The 15,281-nt window shown below is 34.2% G+C and overlaps 1 protein-coding gene across 1 annotated transcript; it reads right to left on the reverse strand.

Moving 5' to 3' along the window:
* Window positions 1-12,056: 12,056 nt before the first annotated feature.
* On the reverse strand, window positions 12,057-13,838 carry LOC107956912 (F-box/FBD/LRR-repeat protein At5g56420). The gene is made up of 3 exons (XM_016892388.2): window positions 12,874-13,838; window positions 12,655-12,792; window positions 12,057-12,567 (listed from the first exon to the last, which is right to left on the reverse strand). The coding sequence occupies exons 1-3, from the start codon at window positions 13,789-13,791 to the stop codon at window positions 12,286-12,288; spliced, it is 1,338 nt and encodes a 445-aa protein (XP_016747877.2). The 5' UTR covers window positions 13,792-13,838; the 3' UTR covers window positions 12,057-12,285.
* Between the last annotated feature and the right edge of the window lie 1,443 nt (window positions 13,839-15,281).

Here is a 15,281-nt window from a genome sequence, read left to right on the forward strand (position 1 = left end):
TGGCTTGGCTTGTGAACTTTTTGTTTTAAGCTTAAACTAATGTTCTGATTAATTTTCATATGTACTTCAAAGTACTTGATATATTCTATTTGAATTAAAAATTATTATTTATTTAATTTTAGAATATATAAATATTAATGAGAATCTCTAATACCTATAAAGTTGATGTCAGAAGAGAAAAATATTAAAAAGGTTTTAATTTTAAAAAATTATTATTACTTTATTATATTCACATTTTAAGTTAAAAAACACATTTTCGTTAAAAAAAATAAAAAACACATTTTTGATCATTAAAAAACTAATTTTTTTAAATATATTATTTTTAAAATATAAAATATCTTTTCACCCATGTTGGGATGCCACATTAAAGTTGGATTTTATTATAAATGAAGAATTTAATGCCACATTAAAAGACAATTTAAGGATTGAGCTGTATATGAAAGCTATGTTATGAGCCATTTAGCCAAATAGCCAAAAACAACAAGCCATTATGGAACTATCTGTATTTAATTAAACTATCTTTATTCTTTATTGATATATCTACTTTATAATTTGTATATAAATATCTGTACCCCTTTTTTGTCTTGACATATTCCCTTCTCTTGGAAACCGTTGATTTTCTGCAAAAAGTGTTTCTGGTTCACATATCAAAGCTCATCCAACGGTAGAGAAACATGACAAATTTTTCTTTCTTTTTTCCTTTGTGTGGGGGTTGAATGGGAACTTGACAAATTTATCTCGTTCATTTGCAGGTTACTTTTGCTCAAGAAAAGTTTACCTAGCAGCTTAGATTCGAGGTAAAAATGGGTTGTCAATTCTGTTGATTTACAGTTGATTTTTTTTAAAAAAAAAAAAATTTCCCTTGAACTCTGTCGTGCATGGTCTTGAGACTAATGAAGGGCATGTTTGGTGATTTGAAAATTTTGTAGGGTCTTTGAGAATGTAGTTTCCTTGGAAGAGAGCAAAAATACAAATGGAAGAAGATGGCTATGACGATGGTGATGGGTCATATGGAGAAGAAGAAGATGATGAAAAGGCTGGGTTTTTAATCTTACTGAATAAGGGGCATGTTAGGTTGTCTCCTCTAATACATACATAACTGGATTTAGGGGTGAGCATTCGATCGAGTCGAGTCAAAAAATTTTAAGTTAGTCGAGTTGACGAATCTTATTTTAACAACCGAACTCAATTTGAATTTTTTTCGAATAGAATCGAATCGAGTCAAAAAATTTCAAGTCAAGTCGAGTCGAGTTAATGAATCATATTATTTGTACTCAATGTTGCACTTACATGAACCGATTATTTAACTAGGAAACGAAGTATAAAATTATTTAACAACATAAACAATATAATGGTTTTGCCTTTTAACTTAATTAGTAAACATTTATCAAAACAATATAGTTTTACCTTTTAACTTACTTTGGAAATGGTAAACATTCATCAAAATGACATAGTTTTGCCTTTTCTTATTCGGATTTTCGAATAACTCGAATTATGTAATTCACATTCGAGTTAAACCGAAAAACTTATTTTTTTATTCGAGTTGACCCAAATAACTTAATTAACTCAAATAACTTGAACTATTTAATTCAAAATTTAAAATTTTTATCGAGTTTTTCAAATTGAATCGGATTTTACTCACCCCTAAGTGGATTAACCCAATTTTTATGCTTAAAAAATGATGCTTTTCGCCCATTTACCTTGTTTGTTAATACTGTATTAGTGTATTGTACTGTGACTTCTTTTCTAAGTAAATATTTGTTTATTATGCAGCCTCCTGAAATGGTGTTGATAGAATCAGTTACTTGCCAAAATAAGTTCTTTGCCATATCCTTTCCTTCCTACCAACAAAACTTACATAAGAACAAGCATTTTATCTAAAAATTGGAGATATCTATGGGGTGTTGAAATATGTATATATTTTAAATTGATTTAGGTAGATAAATCTTATTTGGGTAGATAAGTTTTATTCATATTCTAGAAATATTTTTATTTTATCTTTTAGTAGTTTACTAGAATAAGAGAACTATTTTCTTTTTATGTTTGAGTAGTTTATTAGAATAAGGGAACTATTTTTCCAATTAGGATTAGGACTTTTTTTCTCTATTTAAGTTCAATTCTTTAGTTAATAAGATGAGTACAATTTTATTCAAAACTCTCTTGAAATCTTTCATGGCATCTGAGCTAGGTTAAAATCTCTAGTAACATCATGGTTAAAACAGCCTTTACTGGAGATAAGAGATCCAGCAATCAAACAGAGGAAGAAAGTTCTACAGTTGAAACAACTACCGAGGGTACAATGACTCAAGGGACAAAGGCGTCTCACCTTTCTTTTCAACTGACATCTCACAAGTTGAATGGAAAGAATTATCTGGAATGGTCGCGGTCCGTAAAATTAGCAATTGATGGGCACGGCGAGCTAGGTCATTTAAATGGAGAAGTTGAGCAACCACAGGTGGGTGATCCAAAGATGAGCAAGTGGAGGTCAGAAAATTCTATGGTAATTGCGTGGCTTATTAATTCCATGGAAGCATCCGTAGGTAAACCTTTTCTTTTTCTCCCAACTGCTAAAGATGTTTGGGACGCTGTGAAAGACACCTATTCAGATTTAGAAAACGCTTCACAGATTTTTGAGTTAAAAATAAAACTGTGGAAAGCTAGGCAATGGGGAAAAAGAAGTTACTCTTTATTATAATGAGATGATGTCTCTTTGGCAAGAACTGGATCAGTGTTATAATGATGAATGGGAGTGTCCCGGAGATGGTGTAAAAGCTATGAAAAAAGAAGAGAATGAAAGAGCTTATTTGTTTCTGGCTGGTTTAAATAAAGAATTTGATGAAGTGAGATCTCGGATCTTAGGGAAAAAACCGCTTCCAAAACTTCGTGAGAGTTTTTCTGAGGTTAGAAGAGAGGAGACAAGGAGAAAAGTAATGTTAAAGCCAGGGTTTGAAGCTAATGATGATAATTCTGCTCTTGTAACTATTAAAAATAATGATGATAGTGAAAAAAAGAAAAAACCTTGGTGCGATCACTGCAAAAAATATTGGCACACTCGTGAAACGTGTTGGAAGCTCCATGGGAAATCGACAAATGGAAGGAAAAAGAGTGGCAATGGTCGTGGTTCACAATCAGGGGATAGCAGAGCTTTCCAAACAACTAATGGAAATTATGAGGGCCAAAGTTCTCTGGAAGCGTCTCCATTCACTAAGGAACAATTAGAACATCTACACAAGTTTTTTCAATCACCACAATTTCGGATGAATTCTTCTATTCCTAACTCATCCAATAATCCTTCTTCCTCTTTTGCCTAATCAGGTACTGATTTTTCTGTTTTTTTTCAATATCAAGCCTTGTAAAACAAACACATGGATCGTTGATTCTGGAGCTAGTGATTACATGACTAGCAGTCATTTTCTGTTTTCAACTTACACACCTTGCGCAGGAAACAAAAAGATCAAAATAGCAGATAGGTCCTTCTCGGCAATAGCCGGGAAAGGCACTGTTAAAATTTCATCTTCCTTGGTTTTACATGATGTTTTACATGTGCCAAATCTAGCTTGTAATCTCATATCGGTCAGTAAATTATCTCAGTCCTCAAATTGTCATGTTATATTTGACTCCTCTATGTGTAAGTTTCAGGACATGGTCTCGGGGAGGATGATTGGCAATGCTAAAGAATTTGGTGGAATTTACTTTCTTGAAGACGGCCATCTAAGTCAACCAAGAACTACTTTATGTTTAAATTCTGTTTCTAATTTTGATAAGGTTATGATTTGGCATTATAGGCTTGGACATCTTAATTTTTATTATTTAAGATATTTGTTACCTAATCTATTTAAAAATAAAAGTCCTTCTTCATATCATTGTGAATTTTGTGAATTGGCTAAACATCATCGGTTATTCTTTCCACCTCAAAAATATAAAGCCTCCAAACCTTTTTCGTTAATTCATAGTGATGTTTAGGGACCTTCAAGAGTCTCGACTTTTTCAGGAAAACGTTGGTTTGTCACATTTATTGATGATCATACTCGACTTTGTTGGGCGTTTTTATTAAAAGATAAGTCCGAAGTTAAAAATGTGTTTCAGTCTTTTTATGCTATGGTGAAAACACAATTTGGTGTGAAAATAAAAGTATTTCGAACTGACAATGGTGGGGAATTTTTTAGCGACCAATTAGGTGTTTTCTTAACCAAACATGGAATAGTCCACCAAAGTTCTTGTACAAATACACCACAACAAAATGGGATTGCAGAAAGAAAAAATCGACATCTTTTGGAAGTAACTAGAGCCTTGATGTTCACTAGTCAAGTACCATGTTATCTTTGGGGCGAAGCCTTGTTAACAGCTAGATATCTTATTAATAGAATGCCCAGTAAAATTCTAAATTATAGAACTCCTTTTAGTCTCTTTAAAGATAACTTTCCTAACTCTAAATTGATTACAGATTTATCCCTCCGAGTTTTTGGGTGTAGTGTTTTTGTTCATCTTCACAACCAAGGTAAACTAGATCCTAGAGCAAAAAAAAAAATGTGTCTTTGTTGGTTATGCTTCTAATAAAAAGGGTTATAAATGTTATGATCCAATTGATAGGAAGATTATAGTTACCATGGATGTCACATTTGTTGAAACACAATCTTATTTTGATTCTAATCTTCAGGGAGGGAATTATACTAAAGAAGATTCTATAATTGATCAAGAAGAGACTAGGAATATACAACATAGGGATTCTAATAATGGGGAAGGCGAATTTATAATTAACACAAAAATTAATGATGTTAATGTTAATGAAAAGGAGGATGAAGGTGTAGAGTTTGATCATGAAAATAAAGAACAAACAAAGGAGTTAATTGTTTACTCAAGAAGAAATCGAAATCAAGAAAGTGGAATCCACCAGATTCATCACCAAGAATTCGACCCGCAAGATCCTGTCAAAAGTCCAGGTAAAGCTCATAATCCAGCCAATAAATTTTCTGATTTAGATATTCCAATTGCCAAAAGAAAATGTGTTAGAAATATTGTCAAATATCCCATGTCTAACTTTGTATCCTATAAAGCCTTATCTTCGACATTCTCAACCTTTGTTTCGTGTCTCAATACTGTACAAATACCAAAAAATGTGAAAGATGCTTTACATGTTCTAGAGTGGAAGAAGGCAATTTTAGAGGAGATGCGTGCTCTTGAAAAAACAGGTACATGGGAAACAATGGAATTACCTGTAGGAAAAAAACAGTGGGCTGTAAATGGGTGTTCACAACCAAATTCAAACCAGATGGATCTTTAGATAGATACAAAGCCCGGTTGGTAGCTAAAGGGTACACTCAAACATACGAGATAGATTATCTTGAAATATTTGCTCCAGTGGCCAAATTAAATTCCGTCAGAGTTCTTTTATCAATTGTTGTTAATCTTGATTGGTCTTTACAGCAGCTAGATGTGAAGAATGCTTTCCTAAATGGAAAACTTGAAGAAAAAGTTTACATGGATCCTCCTCCAGGTTTTGAAGAAAAATTTGGAACTCGAGTATGTAAACTCAAGAAATCTTTATACGGTCTGAAACAGTCTCCTCGAGCTTGGTTTGAACGATTCACTCTAGTTGTTAAAAAACAAGGTTACGCACAAGGGCAAGCTGATCACACAATGTTCTATCGACATTCACAAAAAGGTAGAATAACTGTTATTATAGTTTATGTCGATGATATCATTCTTACAGGAGATGATGTGGATGAAATAAGACGTCTCAATGAGCATCTAGCATTGGAGTTTGAGGTCAAAGACTTGGGTCCTTTGAAATACTTTCTTGGAATAGAAGTTGCTCGATCAAAGAAGGGTTTTGTGGTCTCTCAGAAAAAATATGTGATTGATCTTTTAAAAGAGGCTGGGATGAGTGGTTGCTGCCCAGCTGACACACCAATTGATCCAAATGTAAAATTTGGAAATAAAGAAGGTCGATTAGTTGATAAAGGACAATACCAAAAATTAGTTGGTAAGTTAATTTACTTATCACATACAAGGCCAGACATAGCTTTTGCAGTAAGCTTAGTGAGTCAATTTATGCACTCCCCAATAGAGGAACATAAAGAAGCAGTGTTTCGAATTCTAAGATACTTAAAGAGTTCACCGGGAAAGGGCTTATTCTTCAAGAAATCCGAACAAAGAGGAATTGAAGCTTATACAGATGTAGATTGGGCAGGCTCAATAACAGACAGAAGATCTACATTAGGATACTGTACATTTGTTTGGGGAAACCTTGTGACTTGGCGAAGCAAAAAACAAACTGTTGTAGCAAGAAGTAGTGCAAAGGCTGAGTTTAGATCAATGGCTCAAGGAATTTGTGAAATGATGTGGTTAAAAAGAATTATGGAAGAGCTGAGGAAACCAATAACTTCACCAATGAAGTTGTACTGTGATAGCAAAGCTGCCATTAGCATTGCTCAGAACCCAGTCCAACATGACAGAACTAAACATGTTGAGATTGATAGACACTTTATCAAGGAGAAGATTGAAGAAGGCCAAGTGTGCATGTCGTTTGTTCCTTCAAAATAACAGATTGCTGACATACTCACCAAAGGACTTTCTAAGACAAGCTTTGATTTTCTTGTAAGCAAGTTGGGCATGATTGATATATATACACCAACTTGAGGGAGGGTGTTGAAATATGTATATATTTTAAATTTATTTAGGTAGATAAATCTTATTTGGGTAGATAAGTTTTATTCATATTCTAGAAATATTTTTATTTTATCTTTTAGTAGTTTACTAGAATAAGAGAACTATTTTCTTTTTATGTTTTAGTAGTTTATTAGAATAAGGGAACTATTTTCCCAATTAGGATTAGGACTTTTTTTCTCTATTTAAGTTGAATTCTTTAGTTAATAAGATGAGTACAATTTTATTCAAAGCTCTCTTGAAATCTTTCATGGGGTTCTGTTTCTGCTCTTGACTTTGATGATACATTGTTGTTCAATCCTAACAAAGGTGGTTTTGATGGAATAGGAGGTGTTAACTTCATTAACTTTGTGGATAGAGTATTGATTAGAAATAGCGAATCGCCTAAGCATATGTTTGGTCTTTGTTGCAGTAGGCGTCATAGTTTTCATCTTAATGCTTGGATTAACAATGCGATAAAACATAAACTTCAAGTTCTTAGTCTCTCCATGGATAAGGTGAAAGACTACACTATTGCTCTTGCTCCTTTTGCTAGTGAAATTTTGGTGGTTTTGAAGCTTGGAAGAAATTTTGAACTAGATATTTCCTTTCCTAGTCTGAAGGTTTTTCATCTCAACTCGATCGAGTTTTCGAGATGTTCTTCAACCAAGAATCTCTTTTTGAGCTTTCCTGCACTTGAAAAGTTGGTCATACAGAAATGCAAATTAGACAAGGTATGGAATCTTCATGTTTCGGCCCCTGAACTGAATTCTTTGGTGACAGATTGCTTATCATAAGAATGTTATGATGATGGTTATGATAGCAGTGATGAAGAATGCGCCGATTACTGGGCTGGAAATGGTAATGCATTTACAGACTATGAGATTATCATTGATGCTCCTAAACTTGAAGTTCTGAGATACAAGGGTTATGTAGCAAGTGGATGTTCTTTCAAGAACTGCCTTTCTGTTGTCAGGGCAGTCATTGATATTTCAGACAATGGGAAGAGAGGGGATGTTTCCACTATTGGACTAAAACCACTTACAGGTACCTATAATGCTAAGTTTCTTAGCTTATCTGGTCGTTCTATGAAGGTAAGGTTGTTCTGTACTTTTATGTAGCCTCTAGAATGATGAATACGATGGTCCCTCTAATGAGGAAGACCATCAAGAATTTGACTAATATTTTCTTCGTATTGTAGGTTTTCTGCAGTGTAAACACTTCGGGTTTGCATGTATTTAGTAATTTAACTCAACTGAAGCTTGAATGTAATGAATATTGTGGTCAATTGCTGCCAGAGTTGCTTGAGAAGTCACCTAATTTAGAAGTACTTATCCTTGGCAAGGTAAGTTATATTGCAATGTGCACTAATGTTGCGGAAGCGACGATAATATTAATAACAATATTATCAGAAATATTTAGATAATTATTATGCCAACAATTATACTAAGAAAATTCCCAGTTAAATTGGAGGGGTCACAATGGTCCCGCTTAAAACCCAACAACTAGACAGAACTCACTTAGATATTTATAGCAATAATAACTAAATAAATATAACCAACATAAAGCTATTAAATAAAAGCAAACAAATAAGAAATAAAATACCAGAGTTTTAACGAGGTTCGGCCAATTTAGCTTACGTCCTCGGACACTACCAAATTAATATTTCCTCTAGAAATATTACAAAGGAGAAGATTTTGGGATAATACAACCAAAGGGGGAGGGGTTCTATATATAACAAACCAAACCCCCTCCATTTCTATCTTTTCCTAATGTGGGATATTGCCAATATTCAACAAATCTCCACCTTGGCGATATTCCACATCTTCGAACATCTTCTCATAACACAAACTTCAATAGTGTCTTCAATTTTGCAACCAATCGCCTTCTTCCCTTTTGGTAGTTGTGCCAGCTTCCACATCTTGTTTTTCTCTAGAGATTGCATTTCCTCTTCCATTGCACCTAACCATCTATAATTCTCTAAACTCTGAATGGCTTCGGTGTAAGTGGATGGAATATTATCAACAACTGGAAGTGCATAAGCTACCATGTCAGTGAAACGAGCAGGTTTCTGAATTTCTCGTCTCTGCCTTCTGACTGCAATTGGCTCTGATTGCTGTTGAGGTTCTTGGGTAGAAACCTCTTCCTCATCTGACTCTGCATCTGCCAATGAAGAATCACTAGTGGTACCTTTTGCTGGAATTACCACACTCTGCTCAAACTCCACCTGCTGCGGAGTACACTCCACCTGCTGCGAAGTACTACTCACTCCTTCTGGATTTACCTTATTCAACATGGCAGATTCATGAAAGGTAACATCCCTACTGATTATCGTCTTCTTTGCCTCTAGACACCACAAACGATATCCCTTAACACCAGCATTGAAGCCCATGAATAGAGCCTTCTTTGCTCTTGGATCTAACTTTGATTCTTTCACATGATAATATGCAATAGAACCAAAAATGCGCAAGGTGTCATAATCAGTAGCAGGTTTTCCATACCATTTCTCCAAAGGAGTCTTGCCATTTATAGCAGATGATGGCAAATGATTGATGAGATGTTGAGCGTACGTCACAGCCTCAGTCCAAAACTTTCTATCTAATCCAGCATTAGATAACATACATCGAACTTTCTCCACAAGCGTTCGATTCATACGCTCTGCCACCCCATTCTGTTGCGGTGTTCCACCTACGGTGAAGTGCCTTACTATGCCACAATCTTGGCATATCTTCAGGAAAGGATCGCTTTTATATTCTCCACCGTTGTCTGATCGGAGAACCTTAATCTTCCTTCCTGTCTGATTTTCAACTTTAGTTTTCCACTTAAGGAAAACTTCAAGCACCTCATCTTTGTTCTTCATAGGAAACACCCAAACTCGTCTGGAAAAATCATCAATAAAGGTGACAAAATAACGTCTTCCTCCAAGTGATGGAGTCTTGGACGGTCCCCATACATCAGAATGCACATAATCCAGAATACCTTTAGTATTGTGAATCCCAGTGCCAAATTTCACCCTTCGTTGTTTTCCCAGAACACAATGCTCGCAAAATTCAAGTTTGCAAGTCTTTGTACCTTTCAATAATCCTTGCTTGGCTAGAGTTTGCAAGGATTTTTCACCAGCATGGCCCAAACGCATATGCCACAGCTGTGTTGCCTCAGCGTCCTTCTTGGTACTCGTAATTGCTGCTGCTGTTGTCCCGACCACTGTACTACCTTGGTAGTAATACAGATTGTTCTTTCTTATGCCTTTCAACATCACCAATGCTCCTGAAGTTGCTTTAAGAACTCCATCTCGTATTGTCACAACTAGGCCTTTAGATTCTAACGACCCCAAAGAGATGAGATTCTTCTTCAACTTTGGGACATATCGTACATCCCGCAAAATTCTAGTAGATCCATCATGACTCCTCAGTTTAATTGAACCTATCCCGGCTATTTTACATGTGTTATCATTACCCATGTAAACAACCCCTTCATCTAGTTTTTGAAATTCAAAGAACCATTCCCGAATGGGACACATATGATAGGAACAACCAGAATCCATGATCCACTCATCTACATATAATGTTGAAGATGTCATACTAAGAGAAAAGTCTGACTCTGCTTCACTATTGCATTCTGCAACATTTGCATCTTGCGGAGTCTTCCCTTTTTTCTTCAATTTTGGACAATCTTTCTTCCAATGTCCTTTTTCTTTGCAAAAAGAACATTCATCTTTGGCAACAGCTCGACCTTTGGACTTTCTTCTCTTCCCCTTAGACTGACTTTGCTGACGACCTCTTGTTACCAATGCTTCCACTGCTGCTTCACTTGAACCTTTCAACTTATCCTTTCGGCGTAGTTCATAGCTATACAATGCAGCAGTTACTTCATTGAAAGTTACTTCCGATTTTCCATGAAGTAGAGTAGTTTCAAGGTACTCAAACTCCTCAGGAAGCGATCCCAACAACATTAACGCCAAGTCTTCGTCTTCAAAAGTCACATCCAAATTCAACAAATCAGCCACCAGCTGATTAAAATTGGTAATGTGCTCGTTCATCGTGGTACCAGGAACATAACTGAAACGAAACAGTCTTTTCTTCATATGTAACTTATTTTGACTGTTCTTCTTCAGAAATTTCTCCTCCAATGCTTTCCACAATTTACTTGCAGAAGTCTCTTTACTGAATGTATACTTCTGCTCTCTGGAAAGACATGATCGAATTGTACCACATGCCAATCGGTTGATGGTCTTCCATTCTTTATCATCAACCCCTTCTGGTTTTTCTTCCTCAATGGCAATATCTAGACCCTGTTGAAAGAGGGCATCTAGAAGCTCACTTTGCCACATGCCGAAATGACCTGTTCCATCAAAAATTTCCACTACAAATCTCGTATTTGCAGTTCCAATCCTCGGCAAAATGTACGAAGTGGAAGTTGTTGATATGGATGGTTTTTCTTCTGTCATTTTTGCCATAGCTTCTACTTAATAGCCACCAAATGCAGAATACCCACAAGCTTTAGGAAATGTTTCTGATGTGTAAGATCAGACTAAGCTGCAAACACAGAGCATATTACAAAACCTTGGCTCGGATACCAATTGTTGCGGAAGCGACGATAATATTAATAACAATATTATCAGAAATATTTAGATAATTATTATGCCAACAATTATACTAAGAAAATTCCCAGTTAAATTGGAGGGGTCACAATGGTCCCGCTTAAAACCCAACAACTAGACAGAACTCACTTAGATATTTATAGCAATAATAACTAAATAAATATAACCAACATAAAGCTATTAAATAAAAGCAAACAAATAAGAAATAAAATACCAGAGTTTTAACGAGGTTCGGCCAATTTAGCTTACGTCCTCGGACACTACCAAATTAATATTTCCTCTAGAAATATTACAAAGGAGAAGATTTTGGGATAATACAACCAAAGGGGGAGGGGTTCTATATATAACAAACCAAACCCCCTCCATTTCTATCTTTTCCTAATGTGGGATATTGCCAATATTCAACATTCCTGAAGTACCCTTGTCCAACACTTGTCTCCATTTTATATTCAGACATGAGTTTGAGACCATAGGGTTATGATCCTCCAATATATGGAAAAGTTTAGAGAATGGAGTCAAACACATTTTCGTCTTTGACACACATCCCACTCGATTTAAGTGTTAGAGCAAATCCAGTTCGATTTAAGTGTCATTGAAGCATACTCATTCTTAACTTCCCTTTTGAACTTGTCAGGATAATGCAAAACTGAATGCCAGGGACCTTGTGAAAATTCACATGGGAGCCACCGCAGTACATTCCTGAATGTTTATCGCAACATCTCAAAACAATTCAAATTCAGGGATTCAATGGACAAGAAAATGTAATGAAGTTGATAAACTATTTGCAGGAGAAAGGCAATGTTTCTATGATAAACAATCTCTCCATGTCTTAAAATGAAGCTGGCAAAGCAATTCATAGAGATTAAAGGCAATGCTTTATGAAATTCTTATGATTTATCTTGTTAATGTTGTTACTCTTAACTGAATTTGTTTCTGTTAAATTGTAGAACATGGATTTATTTTGTTATGAGATTGTCTTAATTATCATATGAGACAATATTTTTTTTTAAGAACAGTAACTAAAAGGAGATTGGAAACTGTTAGTTGAATTTAAGCTGGCATGCTTTGGAACCCCTAGGGAACATTAATAATTTCTTGAGCAAATCAATCTTTGAATCCAAAGGCAGATCTCCATTACTAGAGATATCCACCATCTTCAAAACTCGAGCATTTTTTAAAATGTATTTCACCATACTCAGCTGATATGTTAGATCTTCAAACCCTTTAAAATAAACCATTGATAGGCTTGACAGCAAACATTTCGGCACATACTTCGGAGGTTTCCAGGAGCATTCGAATCCAAGTCCACGGCAATTATCATTCTGGTATCAAGAGACCGACCAAAGCGCCTTTCATTAGACCATTAGTAAATGCTCGTTAAATTGATTTCTCGAGTAAATTTCACTCACCTTAGCAAGAACAAGGACTTCCAAATGATCAGAAATTTCCAAGAGAAGTGATAGCAAGTTCCAACCACCATAACCAACATGTAGCTCCATTTGGACCAGATTAAGAAACAAACGATATGGTCTGAAGTTACGCCATTTCTGAGAGGAGGCATTAGCAAATGTATATCAGCAAAAAGAATTGACCATTGACAGTGAAACACCAGGGTTATGGTTACTTACCATTTCTGCATACCAATCCCAATGGAAGGAAACAAACTTAGCATTGCTGAGAGCTTTGAGGAGTGGGATATGGCGATTTTCGAGCCATGAAACTGTGACATTTGCTTCAACTAAGCTAGAGACATCCTCGAGATCAAATTCCAGGGTCAGATTGTCTTCGAGGTTGAGCTGCTTGAGAACTGGGGCATTTATCTTAAGCTTGTGCCTACGCCGACCGGTAGGTGCAAACCATACGAACAAAGTCTTTAATGTCGGAATCGAAATGTTAGAACATGTTGTGTTATCACCAGCATGTTTGTGAAGAGTCAGTTCCTGAAGAACATAACAACCAGCAAAAAGCCTAGAAACAGATTCATCATTTGTGTACTTAATCCAAACAAGATTTAAAACCTTAAGACATGGCAAAGAAACTGTCCCAGGAACATGAAGCTCAACCCCATGGCTGAGTTTCAAAACATGAAGTGTTTTAGCAGTGAAAAGAGCAAATGGAAGCTTCAAGAAAGGGAAACTTTCAGTTCCATGGACTCTGATGTCTAGTTCTTTAACATCCCTAGAAACTGCATCCCGAAACCAGGTTTTAACATAGGAAGGATGGTCAACTAAGTTGAATTTCAGACAAAACCTGTCTAAAGAAGCTGTTTTGTTAAGGATTAAAACATGGTCAACAAATTGTCTGAAATGAAGATTTGGATCAGTCCTGCAAAAAGGTGTGTCTTGAAGATCAAGAATTGGAACTGAAGTCCAAACCCAAAGCCATCTTTTTGATAAAATGGAAGTCGCCATTGCTTCCTTAGTTGAAAGAAATGATAGTATGTGATGAATTAGAACATCTGGTAATTGACTGATTCTATCAGATGATTTTTTATGCTTTGAGTTGACATTAATTTCTTGATTTACAGAGTTGGCCATTGGAAGCATCAATGGAAGATGAGTAAAGAGAGATAGATAGATATATAGAGAGAGATACATTATCAATATAGATATATTTTACTCATGTTTGAAATACAAGTGTCCGAGACGAATGTTTAATTTTTAATAACCAAGACATGTTGGAGATATTAGTTAAAAGATGATTAATTTTTTTATTATAACTTATAAGATACTTGTAGAATCTGATCAGTTCACACTTTATTTACTTTCATGGAACATATTTATAAGGATAAATTAATTTGATTATTTAAATTCCATTAAAACATGGAGTTAGCCAATGAACACACATTTTGTTGATAAAAATTGCTCCTTTTGCAGTCCAAATATAGCATAAATAAATCATGATAAAAGTGTGATTTCTTTGCTAATATTCTTTTCCTTTTTGTTTTGACAGAAAGCAACTTTATAACTAACCCCAAAAACTTATTTTTCCTCTTTCAATATTGTGGAATATCCACAAAAAAATACTAATAAAAATAATAATTATATCAGTGTTATTTTTTTATTCTAAATATGTTTAATTTTAACTTGTTAATGATATTTTTTACCAAATTTTAATTACATTTTCTTTTATGCATTTAATAGTTGATGTGTCAGTTAAAAAAATTTTAGAGAGTTCAAAGTTTAATTATAAATTTTTAGGGTTCAAAACATAATTTCATCATTTATTAATTTATAAATTCATATTTTCAACAGACTAGAAAGAATTATTCTTTATTTTTTAGAGGTCTAAAATAATTATTTATTTAAAATATAAATTAAACTGGGATTTTAATATTCAAGGATGAAGTTCGACTGAACTTGTTAACGTTTTATAATATACTTTTATTTTATTTGTATATATTATATAATTTATATTACATGAAATTAAATGTATAATAATATAATAATGCAAAAACATTAAAAATATACGTTGTCTAAATTTAAATTTTTAATAAAAGAAATTTTATTTACATATATTTAAAAATTAAGATGGGGAGTCTAGAAAACACTTGAATTAGTTTTTTTTACAAATATGGGTGAATTTGAACAAAATTTTAAATTCATATTTTGAGTCAAACCGAGATTAAGTAAATATAAGGCATATTAATATCATATATAGTCTCGGCTCAAACTCAACACGACCAAACCCATAAATTCTAGGCCCAACCAATTTATACTTTGCAAAAATTGAATCTTGATTAGGTTAACTTGCCCATTTTTTTTATAATGAATATATTTATATTATAGTTTATTATGGAGATGAAAATTTTATGTAACAAATATATTTATTAAAAATTCATATAAAAATCAAGGTTGATGGAATCAAATCGAACCGATTTGATCTCAGAAAAAGCTAGTATATTGAGCAGACCACTTGGAATCGGTTGGATTGATAGTCGACTCAATTTCTTTCTATTATTTTATAATTATTATATATTTTAAAATTTTTTATGATTTTAAAAATAAATTATTTAATTAAATTCGAGCAAACTATT

This window comes from Gossypium hirsutum, chromosome A11 (genome assembly GCF_007990345.1).
Source record: "Gossypium hirsutum isolate 1008001.06 chromosome A11, Gossypium_hirsutum_v2.1, whole genome shotgun sequence".
NCBI classification, from domain to species: domain Eukaryota; kingdom Viridiplantae; phylum Streptophyta; class Magnoliopsida; order Malvales; family Malvaceae; genus Gossypium; species Gossypium hirsutum.